This window comes from Oxyura jamaicensis, chromosome 2, assembly GCF_011077185.1.
Source record: "Oxyura jamaicensis isolate SHBP4307 breed ruddy duck chromosome 2, BPBGC_Ojam_1.0, whole genome shotgun sequence".
Classification (NCBI taxonomy): Eukaryota; Metazoa; Chordata; class Aves; order Anseriformes; family Anatidae; genus Oxyura; species Oxyura jamaicensis.
In genome coordinates, this window is record NC_048894.1 from 122,571,031 (window position 1) to 122,593,076 (window position 22,046).

Below are 22,046 nucleotides of genomic sequence, written 5' to 3' on the forward strand. Positions count from 1 at the left end.
AATAAAAAGCTGTATTTACCCAAAAATCTACGAAGTTTCATCGTATCTAACTGGAAGTGTTCAATTAGTCCATGAAGATTAAACAGATGAAAGGTTAAGCTGACTAGACTGTTTCCTAAAAATAAGATGAAAATACTAATTCATTGGAAGTCATGAAATCAGTGACTTTCACAAGAAATGTATTTCAAACAAATTGGTGACAAAAATTACACAAGCAGATTTCTCTACACCAACTTTAGGTAAATACTTAAATTTTATTGCATAACAGGATTCCATCAGCTATCTCTTGTAGCAATCACCAATACTGTCCACTGTCAGCTGATAAGAGGAAAATATTACCAAACATTAAAACAAGCAAAGAGCTTCAATTTGCAAATCTGTTAAAGCAGTATTCAACTTTCTGGTACATCACATCACATCACGATTTTTATAAATGGACACACAGGCTAAAAAGGAATACAAGAACAGTCAGGCAAACATAAAAGCCAGTCAACACTGTCAATTCGTGTACATTGCACACATGCAATCTTGTGTCTTTTTGTGAAGCCATTCCTTACTCAACCCAAAAATAAAAGAAAAAAAAATGTTTACATTTCTCTGGGAAATGTATACTATTACAAGCTTACAATATATTTGCTGACTCACAGTTATAATATTACAATCACTTGCAATGATAAAACAAATAGAACTGTGCGAGCCAGGGAAATAACCTGCGTGCTTACTGTTTACTTGAAACAGCTTGCAGATTATTTGTATTTACTCTGCAAACAATACGTAATGATGGATTACTCAGTTCTGGTACATTTACTCTGACAATCTTCATTTAGCAGGGATTAGGGAACATAGCATGGGCAGAAACTGAGGTACAAACAGACAAAAATGTCTGCTAAATCTAGCTTATTACTAGGCTTGACACGTGCATGCCACTTCCTCACAGTAAGATACGCAATTCTTCAAACAGCATTTACTGAGTAGCTTATTTCTCACAGGCTCGTCCAGGACAGCTCATCCAGCAAAGTTTTGTATACAGCATTCTCCTCTTAAAAACTATTAAGAGGAAGAATGCCTGTTCAAAATGTCCTCCTAAATGACTAAATTTGAATGCAAAGAGGATAACATAGAAAGGCTCCCACAATAGATGCTGCACTGAGAGTAACTAAAAGGTATCCAAAAAAAAGCATATTTAAGATAGAGAAGGCCCCAGACAGAATACATAAACATCCTATCGGTAAGACTCCCCACTGTTTTCATTTTTATATCCGTGCTTTGCATTAAATGAAACTGTGAGGGCCCTACTTTTACTGTAGGTTAAGCCAAGCATCCTTTTAACAAAACAGCAGAGAAAATTATCTTTTGGTGCCTTATTTTCCTTTCCGAACTTCGTTTCTGTTTCCTCCTGCCAAACTTTAAGCACACTGACTGCATCTCTGCTACCAACTCCTCTTGACTGATGAAAGAACTGCAGCAGCTGCTCTTCATTCACAGCCCAGGCTCCAAGAGCTTTCTACACTGGCACACACGCCTGTCTCCTTGGTGTTGAGCTCATCTCCTCCTTTCATTCTATTCAAAATCGAGTTTCCATTGCTGCATATTATAATACAAGACTTCTCCCCTATCCACTACAGCAGCCTTTTCTCCCTTCCAGCACATTTACAAATCTCTTTTGTAACTGGTTGTCTACTAAAGAGTAGTAATAGTTTCTAAAGTAATTAAAATTGTTCTACCCAACATTCAATTTATCCAAAAAATAATTGCTTAGTGAAACTGACCTTTTGGACACAGATGTAAATTAACAGCATTCCATATTTTTTTTTTAAAAAGATTAAATTAGCGAAGTTAATTGTCAATTTATTTCAAATTACTACTTATAGTACAAAAAGAGAAAACAGCACCTACAACGTACAACGGCCTCTTCTACAAATCAATGATCATTATCAGTACTGACAGTAATGGCATTTTAACAGAGTGGCAAGGCAAACTAGAATTTAGATTAAGGACTATTAAGTCAAAAAGGTACCTGATGAAATCTGTGTTTTTGAGTGAGCAAGCAATCATATCACAACATAAGAGCAATAGCTACCTTATGCTAAGAGATAAAAACACAAGTGAAATAGAAAAAATAAACTCACCATTTGTCAGTCTATCAAAAAGAAAAATATCAAAATTCCAGTTTCCAACCTTCTCCAGCATACACTGAAAGAAAACACAACAGCTGTAACTTTGTTTTCCTCAGCATATGCCTATCTTCCCATAACCCAGAGGTAATATTTAAGATTTCAGACTGATATAAATCTTAAGAATCTCAATATAAAAAAATAGTATTAAAAATTATTATCCGATTACTGGAAAACTTTAACATATATGCTGCAAATTATAAAACTGAAATATAAGAAGTGTCTTGACAGTACGGGTTTTAGATCTCCCCTTCATACTCTTAGTCATTTACTTAAAAGAAGTGACACAATTTTAAAACAATTAGGTTATAAACAGAAGCAGTATGACAGAATAACTCTGTTTAGACAAAAAAAAAAAAAGTTGAGACATCTTAACAAAGGCCCACACTTGACATTTCACGTAATCTTTTTAATAGATGTTATGGATCACAAAGCACTGTAAGATGACTTCCAATGCTTTGTTTCAGAATCTCTTCCAGATTTTTGCAATGAAAAACTGAGCTACCAGTAGAAATAAGCAGCATTAACAAGATGTGTCTGCTGTGAAATTATATGTATATTTTTAAATCCATCCTCAAGTTATCAGATTCATCTTATACTGCAGCCTGATCATGTTGAGTATCAGGCATTATTATAAGGATATTCTTTTTCTGCATCAAGGTTACTAACAAAAAGCATTATACACAATCAGTAGCAAGGCACAGCCTTTGGGCTCTCAACAGCCTGTAAACTTTGCCTGCTCATTCCCATTCGGCATCCTCTGTCACCAATTCACCAGTCCTTTAACCAGCTAACAATTTTTTAGTATTGCCTGTCTTCCCAGCATGCTTTACCTGTACCATAACACAGGTATATAACAGATATCATACTTTTCTAGAAGAACTGCATATAAAAAAAGTCATTTTGGTGTAATATTCTTCTGACAACTTCATTTACTACGTTTTACTGAGTTTTCAGTAGTAGTCAGTCACTCCTTCAGATGGTCAGTAATGAAATCAGACCAAAAAGGAAAAGGGGAGGGAGGGTAAGAAGTTGCCCAAATTGTTCCATTACATTTCTTAGACAGATATACGTTCTCCTTCCTTCACTTTTTCTTCAATTATGGTACATCCTTGATTCACTAGACTTTTTTTTTTTTTTTTTTTTTTAAAAAAGTTGCAAGCCACGTAAGCTCTAAAAATTATTCCAGTAAACTCAATGGAGGTGAAGCAGTTTGTCAGAAATCACATAACTTTGGCTAGACTTTATATAAAGTATACACAAAACATACATACACACATAAAAATACATGCTTAAAAACTGTATTTCCTTGCACTGCCTCTTAACATGAGGTCATTATATGCAAACAAACATTTTAAAGACAAACTTGATAAAACAGAGAGAAAAAATAAGCAACCAACCTTTGCTTGTCCATTATAATCATCATCTAAAATGTTTGAAGAATTTGGAACAGTGATACCACGGAAAAAACGGGAAGATCTCAGGTATCGCTGGAAACTAAGCAATCTTCTCACATTTCTTGCAGACACAGACACTTCAATTTCAGAATTTGCTATTAAAAAAAAAAAAAAAAAGAAAAAGAAAATAAATACTCTCTCTAAAAAAACTTTACCAAGAAACACTGTTAAAGGAAGTCTGGTAGAACAATTGCACAGCCTTTTTTGTTTTATTTTTGGTGCATCAAATGTTTCGGCCATGAACAGATATCACTATGAATAGCAAATGCAGAGATATGGCTTAGAAAAGAACGTTTTCTATTTAAGCATCCTGTGGAGAAAAACAAATATTTAACTTATAGCTGAAACGTTTCTTTCTAAGGAACACTGCTACTGTTAAGACAGAAATATTACAGAAACTGTGTAAAAACACAAATATTGCACGCAAGTTCCTTTTGGAAAACTGCTGTCATGTACGTACAGTCCCTGGCAAATCATATTAGATACATAAAACATCTACATAACGTGTTGATGCAGGAGTTATAGAGAGATTTTGAGCATCTACAAATAACACACAGATTTTAAAGCTCAGAATGTTTCTTAATTTTACTAGCAAAGTTTTAACACACGAGCATTTTAGGTGCTTTTCCAGATAATTTTACGCAGAACCTCTTCTCTGGAAAAAAGAGAAACAACCACACACCAACCTACATTTCTTCTCACAGTGTATGTAATTCTCAGAACAGTGTAAAAACTACAGAATGAATTTGAAGTCTCCTTTCAAAGTATAATCCAACCATTTTGCTTTACTTTTATTAGACTAACCAGTTTAGGTATCCAAAGGACTCATGCTAGTTTATGACCACTTTCCTTTGATACGGTTAAAGGGTCCATCTGTTTGTTTCAGAAACCTGAAGATCAAAGTACATATAACTACCATTTCTTTGCAGTGGTCCAGGTATTTCCAGTTTGAAATATTTATGGCCAAGCTTCACCTTTACTTTCTTTCCAGCATTACTCCAAGCAATAGTTCCACATAACCAACAGTCAATAATTTTGACGTTCCTTCATTTTGTCCAAAAAGATGTATATTAAAAAGAACACATTAAGATAGAAAGTAAATATGCTGTTTTCCAAAAAGACAGACCCTCAAAACAACGTGAACCCAACTTATATAATATAGACTTCTTGACCTTCCACAAGCAAGGCGTATTAGAAATCAGTGAAACAAACCGTTGTACTATTTGTTGTAACACCCAGCCTAAAATATGTTAGAGACAAAGGTGTGGCCTTATTAAGGACCTGAATTAAAAGCCTTCATGATTTCTAGTGAGAGCAGTTTGATTCTATGCAAGATAATATGCAAGATAAAGCTTTAATCATATAAATTGTTCTCCCTGCAGAAGATACACTGTTCCTTCTGCTCCACATTACCTCCTTGATTGATTTCCAGTCTACACTAATAAAACATCTCTGAACAGAACAGAATTACACTAACATACAGCATCTGAAGTGCAGTGACATTTTATATCAATTGTCTGAATTAACAGCAATTTAATGGGCAGAAGTGGAATCATCTTTCAGACATGGCTGAAAAGCATCAGGTAGTTTATCAGGACACTGAAGTTCCCATCATTTTTAAAGAGTACCACAGACAACTTCAAATGAAGTATTTTTCTCCAACTCATCACAATTAAGGTCATAGGCGCTTCCTCTGAAGACACTGATATACATATATCCAGGTTATGTACGCAGGTATACTACATATGATGTCTTCGCTTGTGAAACAGCATTCTCACATACAGAAGGCAAATAGATTCTGTCACGATGCATTGCCACGCCAATACTGCTGTATTACAGGCCCACAGAACGGTTGGAGGCTGGAAGGGACCTCAGGAGGCCATCTGGTCCAACCCCCTCCTCAAGCAGGCCCACCCAGAGCAGGCTGCCCAGGCCCATGTCCAGGCAGCTTTTGAAGATCTCCAAGGAGGAGACTCCACAGCCTCTGTGGTCAACCTGTGCCAGTGCTCAGTCACCCACACAGCAAAGAACTGCTTCCTGGGCATGTGCCGGTGCCTGGGGCTGTTCCTCCTGAGGAACAGAACTTAGCATTTCCCTTTGATTTCATGCCACGTGTATATCCCCAGTTCAGCTGAAGGTACTAACAGCTCGACCAAACATCCACCATTTAGATCTCCAATGATGAGAGTAGCTTCCAAATGAGAGAAGAGATTTTGAGCCCTTCCAGATTCTGCACTTCCAGAATACCCAGTTCAGGGGGACTACACCAACCCAGCAAGTGAACTGATCTCCCTAAAATAGTTAAACATTTGATATGGGATGGTTTGGGATAAGTGAGTCAGATGTGGAGGTTTGACAGGTAATTAATTTTAAAAGGAGGCTGAAAAAGAAAATAGCTAGCTTTCAAGGAAGAGAATTTCAAGGAGGAAAAAAAAAAAAAAAAAAGACTTTTAAGCTGCAGTAACACTGATGGTATCCACACTTGCAGCTCCCCTGTTGTCAGAAAGTATTATTATAAGGGATAAAATAGAAATAAAAATAAAAAATAAATCCCTTTGTGAGTTCTGGAAGACCAAAGACAAGTTCATGGGAAGGACTGGTAAAGCCTGAATGATGCAATGGTGCAACAGAAACTTGTTTTCCCTTTATATACATGATTAACATGTAGTTTTGTGACTGATGATAAAAGAGAGAAGGCTGACACATTCTTTGCTAATTTCAGTGAGCCTAGGTTAAACAATAAATAAAAAATAAAAAAACACAGGGCCTGATAACAGCTTTACTTTCTTTCCATTTATAATGGGAGAGTGCATTACATTTGCTCAAGACATGGCATGAAAACATTCCTCCTCCCAGCCCAAATGTCCTTCATTTCATTTGCTTCATTTCATGAACTTTCCATGTGCTAAATGCCTTTCTGATGTCTAACCCTGAGCATTTGTTCTTAAGAGATAAGGACAGTATAAGGATAAATTGGAATGGTAAAATAAATAAGTACATGACATGAAAGCAAAGTCAGGATGTTGGAAATGCTAAGAAGGAAGCTACAGCATTCAGAACCAGCTTTGATGCAAGAAACCAGAAGACAAACTGTAGGTCTTTGTGCCCAGTCAACAGCAGCTCTCCTATGACGTTCTTCCTTTTTTAGTTCATTCCCCACTTCAAGTTAGAATATCACCCCATGTATTTTTTACTTCTAAATTAATTTATTATTTATTAAGATAGTCATTCTTGTTTTCAGGCATCTAGAAATGAGATGCTAATAGGACAAAAAATCCAAAATACTCTAAAATAAAGAAAAATAATAATTCTTTACTAACATCAGTTATTTTAGCAAAATGCTACGAATACACATCAAGAAAATAAAGTTATGCAAGTTGCCTTCGTGCAACAGGTTTCATCTGCATTCCAAGACACTTAGTCTAATCTTTTCCCACTCCCAATCTTTGAAGTGTGTTCTACTTCATGAAAAACTGAAAGAAAATTTATCACATTTCACAGGGACAATAGATATTTTTTTCTTGTGTTTAAATAAAAATACAAAATAGGGAAAAAAAAGGCACCTATAGATTGATATATTTATTCTCAGTGTTTGCATCCTTTGTACAGTAAGGAAAAAGAATGAAAAGAGGAATGACAATAGTTTAATTTCATATTTATAGAAGTCTTAAATCCTAGCAAAACCAATTCATTTTCTTTTAATGCAAAAATAATGACTCATAGCCTCTGATGGGGTTTTGGTCAAAACAAGCACATGAACTTTACCTCTACATCTTCTGTGATACAGCTTGAAATATAAATATGAAATTATCCATGATTAAAATTATTGATTTTTACTATTATCAGTAGAAAGAGTTTAACCAAGTGGCTGATATCTCTGTCACTAACAGAAAAAAAAGAGGATGTATAATAAAAGAAGTGAAAGCATGGATCTTTCTCATGTTTGAATATCAAACAGAAGTTTGAGGTGCACAGGTCCACCACAGGGGATTCATTTTCTGAAAACAAACAAACAAACTACAGAGCATCTATCCTCTCTTCATGGAACATCTAACAATTTTTGTATAGTAATGACAACTAGATCTTTACTTAGCAATTATTTTCATGATTAAAGATAGCAGATATCACAAACAGATACTAAAAGAAATTTTCCACTACCTGTAAATATATGTGAAAGAAATATTCAATTTCACAGGATAACTGTAACTGTATTTCTAAGGCCTTCCACAATACAAATCACTTTCCGTTCAGGAACAATTTAAAAGTATTACCTAGCACTTCACACCACTAGAGGGACCCATAAGCATTCTAATTGTACATCTATTCCCATCAAACCATTAGGAAGTGCATTATATTCGATCCCTCTATTTTCTTTGAGTCCTGTTTAGCTCTACATTAAGTTTTTCACTGTTGTAGTTTGCCTTTTAAGTGCTTTTAAGACATTTGATATTAGAGTCATTAATAAAATCTATGATATAATTTGTGAGATACAATTTCAGAGGGACTTTATATATAAAGATTACTGATGTCTAAATTACATCCTTCTGTTTCCTTAGATCCACTCTTAAGCCCTGTTGGCATCATTATAAGGCAATAAAACCCCTCTTAAAAGAAAAGTCAGGTCAAACTGCATGCATTTGTGTACACATTCAAACTTTTTTTTTAAAAAAAAAAAAGAAAATCACTGAAAATTATGCTGTGGATTAAGGATTAGTAAAAGAAACATGGCTTTGCAAGTGTCTTCTGACTGACTGGAAAGAGAAAGAAAGAAGAAAAGTATTAACTTTCAAGAAACTCTAGCAGTACTACCAATGTAGTGGAAACTCTAGCAGACAGATATCGCCCAATGATCAAGTACAACCATTAGGCACCACCATCATGGAAGATAATCCCTTCTCTAAAGGATCTTACAGAATAAAATACCGTCTTGGGAAGGTATAGAAGCCATAGACCACTGGAATACTTCAGGATGGAGGAGACTTCTGATAACTCTTTGGTCCAATTCTCTGCTCAAAGCAGAGATTTTGAGAGAAATTTTGGAGAGAAATGACTCAAAGTACAGGGATTACACTACTACAGTATGAATTAAATGCCAGGTCTCCAATGGTATTGTATGTCTTTAAATAACACAGCACCAAAACTGTAAAGAAAACACTATGAAAAGATATCTAAAATGACTCTATCCATATAATTCTTCTGAATTTTGGCTCCTCGATCTTTGTAAATACCACAGGAACCGTATACAATTAACTGAATTGAGCAATTGAACTTCTGTGTTGGACTGCATAACATTTTAGAATTATGGGAGAACTAGGGAAAAGTACACCTAAGACATACTCTTTCCCTACCAATATACTGAATCATAACCCTAGCAATCTTGTTATACACTTCCTTTGACCCAACTCCATCTACAGGACAAGGCAAATCTGTAGCTCACACCAGTATAGTGTAAACCAATAAACTTCATGGAAGGAAAATATTTAGCTGAGTATCATTAGAATATAATATTTCTTGGGGGGAAAAAGTTATACTTAAGTTTCGCCAGTGTTGAGATGTTAATACTCTTGAAGAACAAACAAGAACACATGACAACATAATGGTACAAGTCTTCTCCCAAAACAAGGATAATATACTCCAGACCATCACCAGATCTTTTTTCTAGATGTCTTCCAAGAAAACACACACTCTTTTGTGTTCTATAATTCTTCAGTTCCATGACAATGGAATGACAGAACTATCAAGTAATTCTTTTTTGGCCATTTTTCCCCACACACACAAATGAAAGAAGAATTCAAAAAAAGAAACACACTGGTTGACAGAAAAAGGAGAATTCCTTTAAAAGGCTTCATGACTGCAAGTAGAAAAGTCACACTGGGAACAGAGACAAAACCAAAAGAATGCTTGCATTTTTTATGATGGCAAACTTGGCTCCAAGTACAACTTTAAGAATAAACTACCTGGAAACACATTAGAGAGGTTCAAAAGAAGAAAAAACAAACAAACAAACAAACCTAGAATGTGGTTGTGTCTTCTTCTAATGTTAAACTTACCTCAGCAATAAAACACTGTGCTGTACCTGTGCAAGACTCCAGAGCACACATGGAGTTTGTAAGCTTAACCAAGCTTACTAACATATACTTTGATTTCAAGTTTAGTTTCACTGTTTTCTTTTGACCAAAGCTCTTTTTAGATTTTCCCGTGACGAGGCTTTTGCAACTTCCCTTGTGTGATTGCATTGTCTGCACTAATTTAAAGTAAAAATCTCTCTCATCTGAATGAGGAAAACTATTTTAGCAATCCAGATTATGAATAAAGAGATGCTAATTTCAGAATGTGTCCTGCACAGAAAGGCAGCTTTCAGAGAAATCTCAAGTGTGAGCCTTTCAGTCCTTAGTGCTGGTATTTTCACAGGGAAATAAAATACTTAAATCAACCTCTCACCACACAGGCATCTCCTCGCATGATTTTATTTGTTGGGAAAATTGCCTTTCTTCACGGTAGAAGATTTAAGAATAACTTTCTTTCCTGTTCAACAAATTCAGCTCATTAATTCCTCTATTTTCATGTAATAAAAAAGAGCATTCAGTTTCATCTGGGCTGTGCTCACTTTATCTTAGCCTCTAGGTGACAGTCAAAAGCATGTTCAGGTACCATTACAGATCTCCCAGACTCTTTAATGCAATCAATTTGGACTTGAATTCTTCTTCCTCATTTGACTTCTGGCCTTTCATCTAAGGTAAGTCTACTTCACTGTCCAAGGTACATCTTTTTCAATGAGCTGTGAACAAGGCAAGATCAAAGCAACACTGCAAACAGCAGATGCTGACACCTTGCCAGATCTCAAAGTAGCAGATACAATGTTCAGTGAACTTACCCACGCTTATCTTTGTCTGAAAGTTGTACATTAAAGATAAAATCTGGCATTTCTTCATGTGTTTGCACTCGAAGAGAATCAGATTTATACCTCGCCAATGCAAGTCACCTGAACTCTTCCTTTCCACTATAAAAAAGGCTCCGAATGCAGCCATGGTGAAGATATCTATCTATATCTCAGTGATGTCAGTGAGCTCCAATCACGTTTTCTCTCCAGGATTCATCTCTGTACTGTAAGCACCAATTTGATTCAAAACTGAGTCATTCCTAAATGTTTACAGAAACATACTGATTAACTCAAAAACCCTTTCTTACTTCTAAGATATTTGAACTCACAGATGTGACATACTCATTTATCTCTGGAACACAAAATAGAGCCACGTGTTGGCAATATCACCATCATCTCGTACAAATATGCTCAGACTACAGCGGCATGAGAGAATTCTGATAGCCTTTTGACAAGATCTTACCTGTTCTTGCAGATACAAAAGGCAAGAAAAAAAAATGTTTGCTTTCCACAAGACCAAAGTTTTGTTGTTGTTGTTTGTTTGTTTTGTTTTTTAAACTGCTTCTTCCAGACTATACCCAACAATCTTTTCCCTTTTTAAGTATGAAGTTGTATCTGCATAAGATGCTTCACAATTTTGTTATCTTACTTACTCATTTTGGCTTCAGTTCCTCACTGTAACATCTTGTACACCTCACCGAGCATATTCATTGATTTTTCTCAGGTGAAACAGTGATGAGAGCACACAATATATTCTGTTTGTACATGTCAAAGAGTCTTCACAAACACACAGTATCTATACACACATATATACATGCATACATTTTAACAAATTAAACTTTACTGGCAACCTCTCCATAACCAGAAAACACAAACCTAAAACTTTATTGTTGGTTTGCTATTTTTAAAAGGGAAGCATTCATATACTATCATTTACCAATTATTCTTGCAAGTATTTCTTTTAGCAGCAGCTTTTATCAATGTAATCTATTGATATTAAATTGTTCAGAAACAATTCAAAAACCAACCACTTTAACTGCAACCTATTCGTAAACCACCAGAGAACAAGAATGATCATAACCACTGCAATCACTCTTTTCAGTAACCCCTGAAAATCACACAGCACATGATGGCAGTCAGACAGTAAAATGTCAAACCTGTCACCTGAGGAGGGCAATGTAGATTCAGTGCTTCATATTCAAATCAGTAAAATACTGTTAAAATATATGCAATTTACTGTGTAACTGTGAAAAATGTATATCCACTGAACAAAAACTACATTTAATTTACTTCTGAGGAATAAAGTTATGTGGCTCCTCTCCCCTCTCCAGAATCCACAACCTTTAGCTGCTAACTTGCGCACGGTTCCACAGAAACATAATCAACAGATGACAGTAAGAGATAAACTACTAACTGACGTCCCAGTGACAACTGATTACAAACCAACACGTGGGACACAATACTGGCTTTCCCCATGCGGCAGGATGTAGTCTTGTTCAAACAAAAACCTGTTTATTGAGCTGTTCTTTCTGACGAGTTCCTGTGAAGAGCTAAAAAAATGTGATTCCTGGAACAGCGTACAGTGTAGAAGAAAAGCTGGCACCCAAAAAATGTAGTTTGACCATCAGTCAAATCTTGCATTCATAATCCGCAGATGTGTCTCCCACATTTCTATCTCTAACAGCAACAGAAACAAAAACATTTTTCCAGCAGTCACTTTACAACCGGTTTTCCTAGAAAGAAGTTACAGGTAAGAATACTCCTAGCCAATTTAGGGAGTTGAATATTCATATTCAATTACAGAATGCTGGGATGAAGACGCGGACACTGAGCTTACAATCCTTAAGAAGAAATAGAAGTGATCTTGAGATGTTAACAAAGCTTACTTTGGAATTTGGCAACACAAGTTGAAGTTGCAAATAAAAGAATCTATTAATAAAACATTGGAAAAGCTAGTCAGCAGTTTATTAGCTCAACTTTCTGAAAGACTTGGACTTTCTTCATAAAACATCACTGAGAAAAAAAGGAAAATGATGCTCAACAAAAATTAGCTAAGCAAAACATAAAATTGCAATAATGCTTCAACACTGCAAATGATAGCCACGGTACATCATCTGTAAAAGAGGTAAGCAATGATCATTGCAAAATTTTTAGAAACACAATGCAGTTAGTCAGTAATAGGTGAAAGTTACAACAAAACTTTACAAACACCATGAAGGAAACATAGCCATGCATTACTGACATTCTGTATGTAGCTGTTGTGGAGATTAAAAAAAAAAAAAAAAAAAAAAAAAAAAAAAAAAAACAGACAACACTCAGATGCCTTAGTCTGCCTCTGCTGTAGAAGAGACCCATTTCAGCCCAGTTTTTGCTCCAAGCAAAGGAGAACATGTTTTAGCTTGACTGGCTCCTCTCTTACGGTTGACCATTTTTCAGCCCCATGGCTGAATATGGCAAAATTCTTCTGGAGTTACCAGAGGAAAAAATAAATCCCAAGAATCAGGTCAGATCAGGTCCCACAGCTCCTCTCTATCTGCAGTCTAGTAGCAAGATACTAAAAAGATACTTTTCCCTAAATCTTCTAGGTAAACACTGATCAGGACTCAATTAGCATTGCAGGGAGAATGAAAACTTTTTTTAATTCTGTAAATGAACAGATAATGTATTGGTACTGTGGGATATGGGGCTGAATTCCTTACATGCCCTCATTCACCTGAGAATTCATTATTCTTTATAGGAAAGAAACTCTACATGAAGCAGCAGGAGTCTGAAGTCTAAGATCAGCTCTGCAACAGGCCACAATTCTTAAGGGCAAAATAAATCTGACTATAATATGGCAACTCTAAGAACTGCCACAGCAGCTGACTCCAGAGGAAAGTTACAGCCGAAGAATTTTTGGGCCTCCTAGCAACATTCCTTGCTGTCATCAGACACCACAGTTGATGTTGCTAAAAGTTTCTGCCTGTGCCTGAACAAGTAGGGGCAAGACGAAGGGCTGTGAAAATCCTTTTCCTCATCTGCCTGATGCACAATTGTCAGGACGGAAAGAACGTGACAAGTATCATAGAAAATACAGTTAATTTGACAATGGCAATGATATCACACAAGATTAACATGCTGTTCTTTTAGTATTACTGTTAATATCTTCCTGTATCAGCATGAAATGCCACATACCTTTTATATATATGTATATAAAATTCTTAAATTGCATGCTATTTTTACAGAGGTTTGTGGTTTTTTTGTTTGTTTGTTTTTGTTTGTTTTGTTTTTTTAATTCTCGGCAGAATTATCAGGACTTAAGGCACAATCCTTCTCCTCTTTATTTAAGCATCCAATACATCATACTCTTCAAACTTTGTTTTCTCACCTATTTTATGAAACTAACTTTTGAATGAAACTAAGAGTTTAAGAGTTTTACATTTAAGTAGTGACCTACTTTAAAAATGAGCAATTTCAGGTAAGATCAGACTATTAATTAGCACAGTTTCTGCCACTCATTTTTTATTAATAAGGTAATTACAACCACACTTGTTGCCATGAAATAGCTTTTCTAAATCTCACCGCTGCACTGACTATTCAGAATTGTGCAAATACATCATTGGTATAGATACTTCGTGACAATACCTTAACACTATTTGCATCCTTGAATTAACACATCTTCTGCATTCTGCTGCATATTCAAGTATGGTGGTTACTGCAGCTTTGATATTACAAGTACTGATATATTTAGTTATGATGTAAAGAAAGAAGTGAATATATCCAAAAATGTTCTTATTGTTACACTTCTTTGAGAAGAAAAAAAAGTGTTTCCTAAAACCCATAATTAAAAAAAAAATGTCAATTTGCTTATAACACTTTTATCCTTATTTTAGATTTGTCTGCCTGTGAAAAAATAAAGGTCTAGCTACTTGTTTGAGAAAATGAAATGTTGACTGACTACAATCAGGTCAAGAACAATGTACTATAATTCTTCTCAAGCATCATCCTGCACCGGGCCCTTCTGCTGCTTTGTAAAAGCAGGAAAGTATCTTCTTAACTGACTGTGTCTTCCAAGTAAGTACTCAGCATACACATCAGTATTTTTAGATAAGTCTTCATTTCCATAGGAATTCAGGTCTAAATTCAATAAATACAAGTTTAAGCTATATTTTTAGAAACAGAAATTTAGTGCTGAATATCTTCTTATTCAATTTTTGATAATGAAGTAGCATGAAAGATTTTCTTAAGTAATATAAAAAATGGTCTTGCTATATAAGCTAACTCTATTTTTAGAGGCTCATTAGTTAAACTTAATGGAAGCCTTCGTTTATTTGTCATTAATCTGCTTTTAAATACTTACAGTGAAAAATACGGAAATCAATGTATGGATGAGAACCTCTTCTCTCTGTTTCAAATCCTGCCCGACTTCTTACTCGCACATCTCCTAGAAACAGGGTCAAGAGTGAAATAAAAGTGTGGAAGAGTGGCAGAGATAAAATGCAAATGAACATAGCCTGGAGGGGTAAAGATTCATGTACTTAATGGAGGAGGGTTATTCAAACAATAGGCCTATTTCAATGCTTTTCGTTTTAAAGGTGAAATTCAAAACAAAGTTTGAAGACTTGTTAAACATGCAACTGCATGCTTTCTCGTCAAAATCTCTCCTGCCTAAGCGTACGTTGCCAGAAGCATGTGACAAGCATTCAGATGAAATTAAGAACAGCTTGCTACACCAGTATGGTAAAAACGCACCTGATATGACAGGAAACAATAACATTAAAAGTTGACTTGTTCCTCAGTAACACACATAAAACAATAACATTTCGTATAGTACAAAAAAGATTCAGCTTCTAGAAATGGTAGCTTTTAGCAAATAAGCTAGTTACATTATGATTTTATTTTACATAATAGAATATTTTCCCACTAGCATTTACTTACTTGTGCTCAGCTGTTTGAATATTACACATGAGCCTATTAAAATACCAAAACTCAGTATTAAAATTTTATAAAACTACTTTGCACTGCAATTAGCTTTAACCTGAATTTTTAGCATGCTTGTTGATTTCTACTTAGGCATTTTACCAACTGAAAGCTGATCAGTATTCTTTTGTAAGGTAGATGTATGCATAAGTAGTTCACATGGATTAAAGCTTTCACTTAAAAACCTTTAGCAATTACAAATCTGGGCAAACCAAATGCATTACTATTTCCACCCTGAGACCTTAACAAAAAAGTGAAATCTAAGATGTGGAAATTTTCTGGTTTCTAATTATGAAAATCCTTTAAGTGTAATATTCTCCTCTCCTCAAACCCAGTGATTTTCATGTTAATCACAATTTAATGCAAGAAATCGAGATTGGATTTAGTATTTTTTAGTGCTATTTAATTTCCAGTTAACTAGTAATATTCTAACTGCTTTTTCTTTGCCAACTGGCCAATTTGTAATGTTGAAGACGACAGTGGAAGTCAGAAGATACTGAAGTTTTGGTCAGTATCTTTAGGTAATATACTTTCAGCACTTCAACATCTGTCCAGAGATACGGATCTATAAACACAGACATATCTATAGTGACACACTTCACATGAATGTTATCTTGCGAAGCACGCTGGAAGCACCACAGAAGATAAGTATATCCCAGGCTCCCTCTGTTAAGAGTCTAAAGTTTCCTTTTTAGTAAAAAAATAATTATATATATATTGTTTAAACTGAAATCCTTAACAGAGCTGCAAGGTAAAGTAAGTCCATTGCTATCTATAGAAATTATTTTCAGACCACTGACAATATACTGAATTTAAAATGTCAAGCATTCATCTGAGCTGAGGTGCAAGAGGCTTGCCTTTTTCCAGACAATACAGAGGCAGCAAATTGTAGAACTCTTCTGTTAGGCACAAAGACTACTGGGGGATTTAAAGAATGAGCAAATAAAAAGGAAAACAGGAAATTTAGGAAAAGGGAAGGTGAGTACATTAGTAGTTGTGTAATGAAATATGTTTACGCAAAGGAAAATGTAACCTTCATTATCCATCATGCATATTTATCTGACAAATCAGTCAGATACAGCTGTGTAAATTTTCAGTTGAGCTTTTTTTTTTCTTAAACAGAAAATATGATGTAACTTTTATTAATGATACCTATTTTTCAAGGTATCCTTAACTTTCAAAATTAACCAGCCTTAACGTGAATTAGCAAATGGTTTCAGGCAGTATGCAATTGCTCTTGTGAACAACTTAAATGTTCAAAGTGTCAAGATAAAGAGAAATTCACAGAAAAGTAACTGGAGACTAACATGGAATTCTGCAAAAACCAGAACAAGCAGGTTCCTCTGACAAATGGTACCTAGAAAATTTCTCTCTGCCTTCTTTTTTTATTATTATTATTATTTGCTAGTGCCTACTCCCAACAGTTAGAATAACAATACCTCTGTTTCTCTTGAAATGCCACCAATGTTGTGGATTTTGAGTAGGACAGCAAGAAAAATGAAGAACCAACTCCAGTGCTTTTATCAGAAGTTATAAAACTGCCTGTTTACAGGAATAGTTAATCAAAAGTAGAAGTGGCATATTAAACATACATGTGGCAAAAAAAAATGATGGTAATAAAATACAGGTAAAATGAGATTATTTACTTGTATACACATTAATTAAATTCTCAAAGGAAAGCAAAAAATATTAAATAGCTGTTAAGCAGAATTCTTCCTCTCTTTGGTTGTGGTAGAAAAAAGGGCATTTTGTTAAGAATCAAGTTCTCAACAACAGTTTTTACAAAATACATTTGAATTTATTCCGGAATACTACAGAATGTTATCAGTTCTACAGGGCTGGAAGTTATTGCAATAACCAAAGCAGAAATTCCTATTGTGTCAAAACAAAAGCAGAAGAGCTGTCTTCACTAGTGTTGTATACTACTACATCACTTTTCAAGATTTCCGACCTAAAATGTGTTTTAAAAAACTGCTCCAAATAGAAAGATAGTATACATGTCTGAAATCCCCACATGTATAGAATAAAAAGGAATAACATGTCACTGACTGCCTGTTAGCACGTTATGAAATCATGTGCCTAAGCACAATGAGATTAATCTCTACTGCACTGATGTCATTAGTCCCACAACACCCAGAAGTACCTGACCAGGTATAGTCACTGTTCAGCTGATCTGAGCTCTGAAGATCGATAGATGCCAATTGTGCTAACTTTACTGTGTGTGCTCAAAGCATTCACGCTGATTTGCTTGGGAAATTCTGCATGAGATTTTGTACCCCTATCACTTGGAAATGAATTTAATCTTAAGAAAAATGTGTTCATCATCACAACTTAAGAAAAAACACATAACATTTCAGATGACTTTTACGAGACACTACCATGTAATTCTTTCAAACAGCAACAGAAGTCAGCATCAGAGCTGGTTATTATTGTAGTACCTGAAAGATAATTAAATTCAATACCTAAAACAAGGTAACTTACGAAAAGTTATTTATTTAGGCCTTTTTAAAAAATATCAAAGTGGTTACAAAATCTTTTGAAACCATCAGATCATACTGCTTATAGGGTAAATTTCCTTGAAGGAGACAAAGTTTCAACAGTTTTCAATCTTGAAGTGTCACTTTAAGCATTTTAACCACTGTGAATTAACTCCTCTGCTTCCTTAGGGAACACATTCAAGTCCAGCATCTTAATGACAGTGGACTTCCAGGAACTTTTTTTTCCTGAGAGTTTCTGTGAATCCAAAGCATAAAGATTATTTACTTTATGTTCTTCAGAAGGGAGGAAAGAAAGTATGAAACCTTTCTTTCAAAATTTGATTTTGCACACAGACCTGACACAGTATTTGTTGGCTGAGTGTTTAATCAGAATTGCTTTTCTTAAGACAAAATCCATACAGGGAAAAAATGATTTGAAGGCTCAGTAAATAACAGAAGGAATAAGGTGTAAGAGGGAAATTCGCAGGTGCAGCTGAAAAGGAATCAGGCCTTTAGCAGAACTTACCTTGAGACAGCTCGTTTAGCTCCTACCCCTCTCTCAGATTCCTGCTTAAATTGCAAGGACAGCTCTGACACTCACAAGGCAGCTGAAATGCCATAGTTTACATCCCTGCATGTTAAGGTTACACAGCACATATTTTGTGCTACCCTAATCTTCCAGTCTGAACCAGTAACCATGCAGCAGCTGCTCGGGTAGCCGAGGCCTTCTGGAGAAGGGGCAGAAATCTCAGAGATCGCGGAGGACAGCTGGGAGCAGAAGCCACCTCACGGTAAACCACCCACACTCAAGTCAAAGCCATGAAGATGTGAAGAGCAGGATTTCCAGAAAGAATTACTAGCTTCAGAGATTCAAGTTCCTATTAAATTTGCTGGAGAAACAGATGACAGGTCAGCCGAATATGCTGGAATTAAAGCAAAAGCAATACCACATAGCAACTGCTACCAACGAAGAGCATGCACCTGCATTACACGTTTGCTTGCCTCCACTTTTTTTTCTACGACAAGTGATCAGGAGCCCTAGAACAGAGACATAGCTCCAGGTGCATGCTCCCTGACACAAGCAGTGCCCCAGTCTTTCCAGCCCATGCACAGTAGCAAAACTTTCAGGCAGTACAAAACAACTATAAAAATAAAAATAAAACAAACAGAAAACAGAAAAGTAAAGAAGAGAAAAATCAGTAAAGTACCAAGATTACATGGATGCACTTTTAAGTATTGAGAATTCCTCATAGTTGCTGAGAGAAGTAGCTGACTGAGGTGATGCAGAGATATTAGCCCGTCCAAGGTTTTAGAAAGAAAAATTCTACAATGCTGCATCTGTATCTAAATTTTAAAATAGAAAATCAGCCACTCGGGAGTGGCTTAGTGTGTATTTTGGGAAGGGGGTATGACAGCTGAGTCATTAGTGTCAACGCTGTTTGTTTATATTGACACTGGATGAAGACAGTTAAATTAGTTGCTTGTATCGTGTGCCCCTAAAATTTTATCTTCTAAGCTGAACCTGGAAACACTGTCCTACCACAGGAATTTCCACCTACTTGATGCAAGTGAATATCCATTGGGTTCCCACTTGAACAGCCTGAAGACATTAAAGGAAGCAACTCTACAGCCAGCTCAACTAAACAGATGCAGAGGGAGGTGTCGTAGATACCCTTGGGTTTATATTTTTGGTCTGCTAAAATATACAGTTTACTGAGGTACAGTCTATTAGTAGACATAGTCTGTTTGGAATAGCAACCAATGAAATAAAAAGGCAGTATCTCCCATGACTTTGCAACTTCCCTTTAAGCTACAGCTAAAGGATTTCTTACAGCTTACTCTGCTAAAGTTTGAAAAAAACAATCACAGTTCTGTATGGGAAATGTAACACTTCATTTTTCACAAATATTCTAGTCAAATATATTCATTCTTCAGTCTACTCTGATACGAATGTTTCTACATACTGATGCATCCAACTGTTCAGCTTTCAGGCTGGTCTTTTGTACAACCCATTTATGAATACAACAATAATAAATCTGTAAATAATTGCTATCTTGTATGGCAGGGTGTATTTAACGTTAGAGAAAACAAAAAGTGATCACTAACAAGGGAGAAAATAATAAAAATTTAACATACTGATTCAAATATCCAGTGAGCAATTTTGTGTTTGCTTGTTGATATCCTCCAGCAGAAGTTAGAAGAGGTCTATCCTTTAACAGACTTACTAGTTCAGAATAGCTAGCATACAGCATTATGGAACAGTAATGCCTGAAAAGTTAATGCTATTCATAACAAGCACCAATCACATAATCTAATAAATTAATTCAAATTAGCGAACAAGTGCAATTCAATTTACTCAACACATTTGCACACATTCTGAATATATTCCATGTCTGCCTGTTGGAACGATCAATGAAGAAGGATTTCAAAAACATTAAGTTTTCCCCTCAGGTCAGCTACATATACACACCAGGAACCATAGAAAATCGTGCTTTGCTTTCTTCTAGATTTATTTGATCATGAAATAAAACTCTTCTGCGGAAATCACGGACTTAACTACTAGATGGTACAATTAATTTAAACTTCCAGAACAGCTGAAGATAACTCTTGATTTCTGGAGATAACTTTTTTTTTTTTTTTTTACAAGCTGGACTTCTACCATTACCAGATTAGTATCAAAAAGATAAAAAGCAGACATATGCTTACAGTACCTTTAATTCAAGCATATCAGTCCATTTCTAAATAAAATAAATGCCTATTTCCTCTGTTAGGGGATTAAATGTATTCAATTTGTAAGATTTTTTAAGCAGAAAATTTTGTATTTTCTAATTATAGCAAAATAAATTTAGTTTAGAACTATGAATCACAAAACCAAGGAAACAAACTACCTCAGGCCTGAATTTACTGTCTTATTCTTACGACTAGAGCAGAAGAAAATCAGATTTTGAAAAATTCTGGTGTTCATGTTGCAAGGATGATTGATAATAAGTGATTTTAACTTTTTTAAATGAAATAAACCTGCTTCTTCCCCCCTCCCCCCGAAAAAAAGTTAGCACCTTTTTCAATTAGCATTTAGAAACCATCTTCTGTCCTCCTACTTCTCTTAACAAATCTCCATACACATTCTCCTATCAAAAAATCTTTACTAGACAGCCAGTGCTATACTATTAACTTGACAAGTTTAAAAGAAAAAAGAACAAAACTGAAAAATAAAACTGTAAGATGTTAAGTCAAAATTCCATTTATATCTATGCACACATACACATGTGTTTGCCTACACATGTAGGCTATGACTCTAAATTCATATATATGTACACATGTGTACATACATATGCAGCTTGTGACTAAATTCATAGAGAACACAGTCACGAATTTCTGAGGACTGGAATATGTACAAATTGCAACTGAATCGGAAAGATTCAGGGTGTAAAAATCCACGTTCTGGCTGATCTAGTTGAATCAGGTTAAGAATTTATAATCACTAGCTGCTTATGTTCGTCGGGCTGTGTAAGACAGCATGTAAGCATTCGTAGTCCATTTCAACACAAAATCAGAGCTGAAGATGGCTTAAATTAAGCAGTGTAATTTTGCAGTGAAGCAGACTTAGGAGCATATACAAAGTCCATCATGCCATCTGCAAGAGCTTTGCATCTTTCTCCTCTCAACCACTGACCTCAGGTCCATCCTTCGTGCACTCAGTTTCATGGAGGGTGTCCCCTGGTGCTTGCTGCTCCCAGTACTGCCCTTTCTCTTTGATTTGGCTTCACCCTTTATCTAGTTGCTACCCTGGAAACATTCTTCAGAAAGCTGACTAAGCCACTAGTCCTGTCACACATCCTTTCCCTTGAAGTCATCTTCTAGAACTAATAAGAGAAGTATTGTTTAAAGCTGTACCATTATTTTAAGAACACCTTGAACATTTCACAGCCTCAGCATTGAAATTTTTTGAAGTGTGTGGTAATCCTCACGCACAAATACTCTCTAAGCTACAGTTTTAATCAGAAGGATACCACGCAGAGGTGATAAGTTCCATCACAGAAATAAAGATCCATCACAGAAATAAATGAGAGTCATTTGGAAAACTAAACTTCTACCAAAT

The 22,046-nt window shown here is 35.4% G+C and overlaps 1 protein-coding gene across 1 annotated transcript in view; it reads right to left on the reverse strand.

The window, feature by feature from the left end:
- PDE7A (phosphodiesterase 7A) overlaps window positions 1-22,046 on the reverse strand; it is a 40,108-nt gene that overhangs the window by 12,156 nt on the left and 5,906 nt on the right. Inside the window, exons 3-7 of the mRNA XM_035317215.1 lie at window positions 15,429-15,461; window positions 14,851-14,934; window positions 3,575-3,726; window positions 2,130-2,193; window positions 20-115 (exon numbers count right to left, since the gene is read on the reverse strand). Of these exons, the coding sequence (XP_035173106.1) occupies window positions 20-115; window positions 2,130-2,193; window positions 3,575-3,726; window positions 14,851-14,934; window positions 15,429-15,461 (429 nt within the window). The remainder of the gene's footprint in view (window positions 1-19; window positions 116-2,129; window positions 2,194-3,574; window positions 3,727-14,850; window positions 14,935-15,428; window positions 15,462-22,046) is intronic.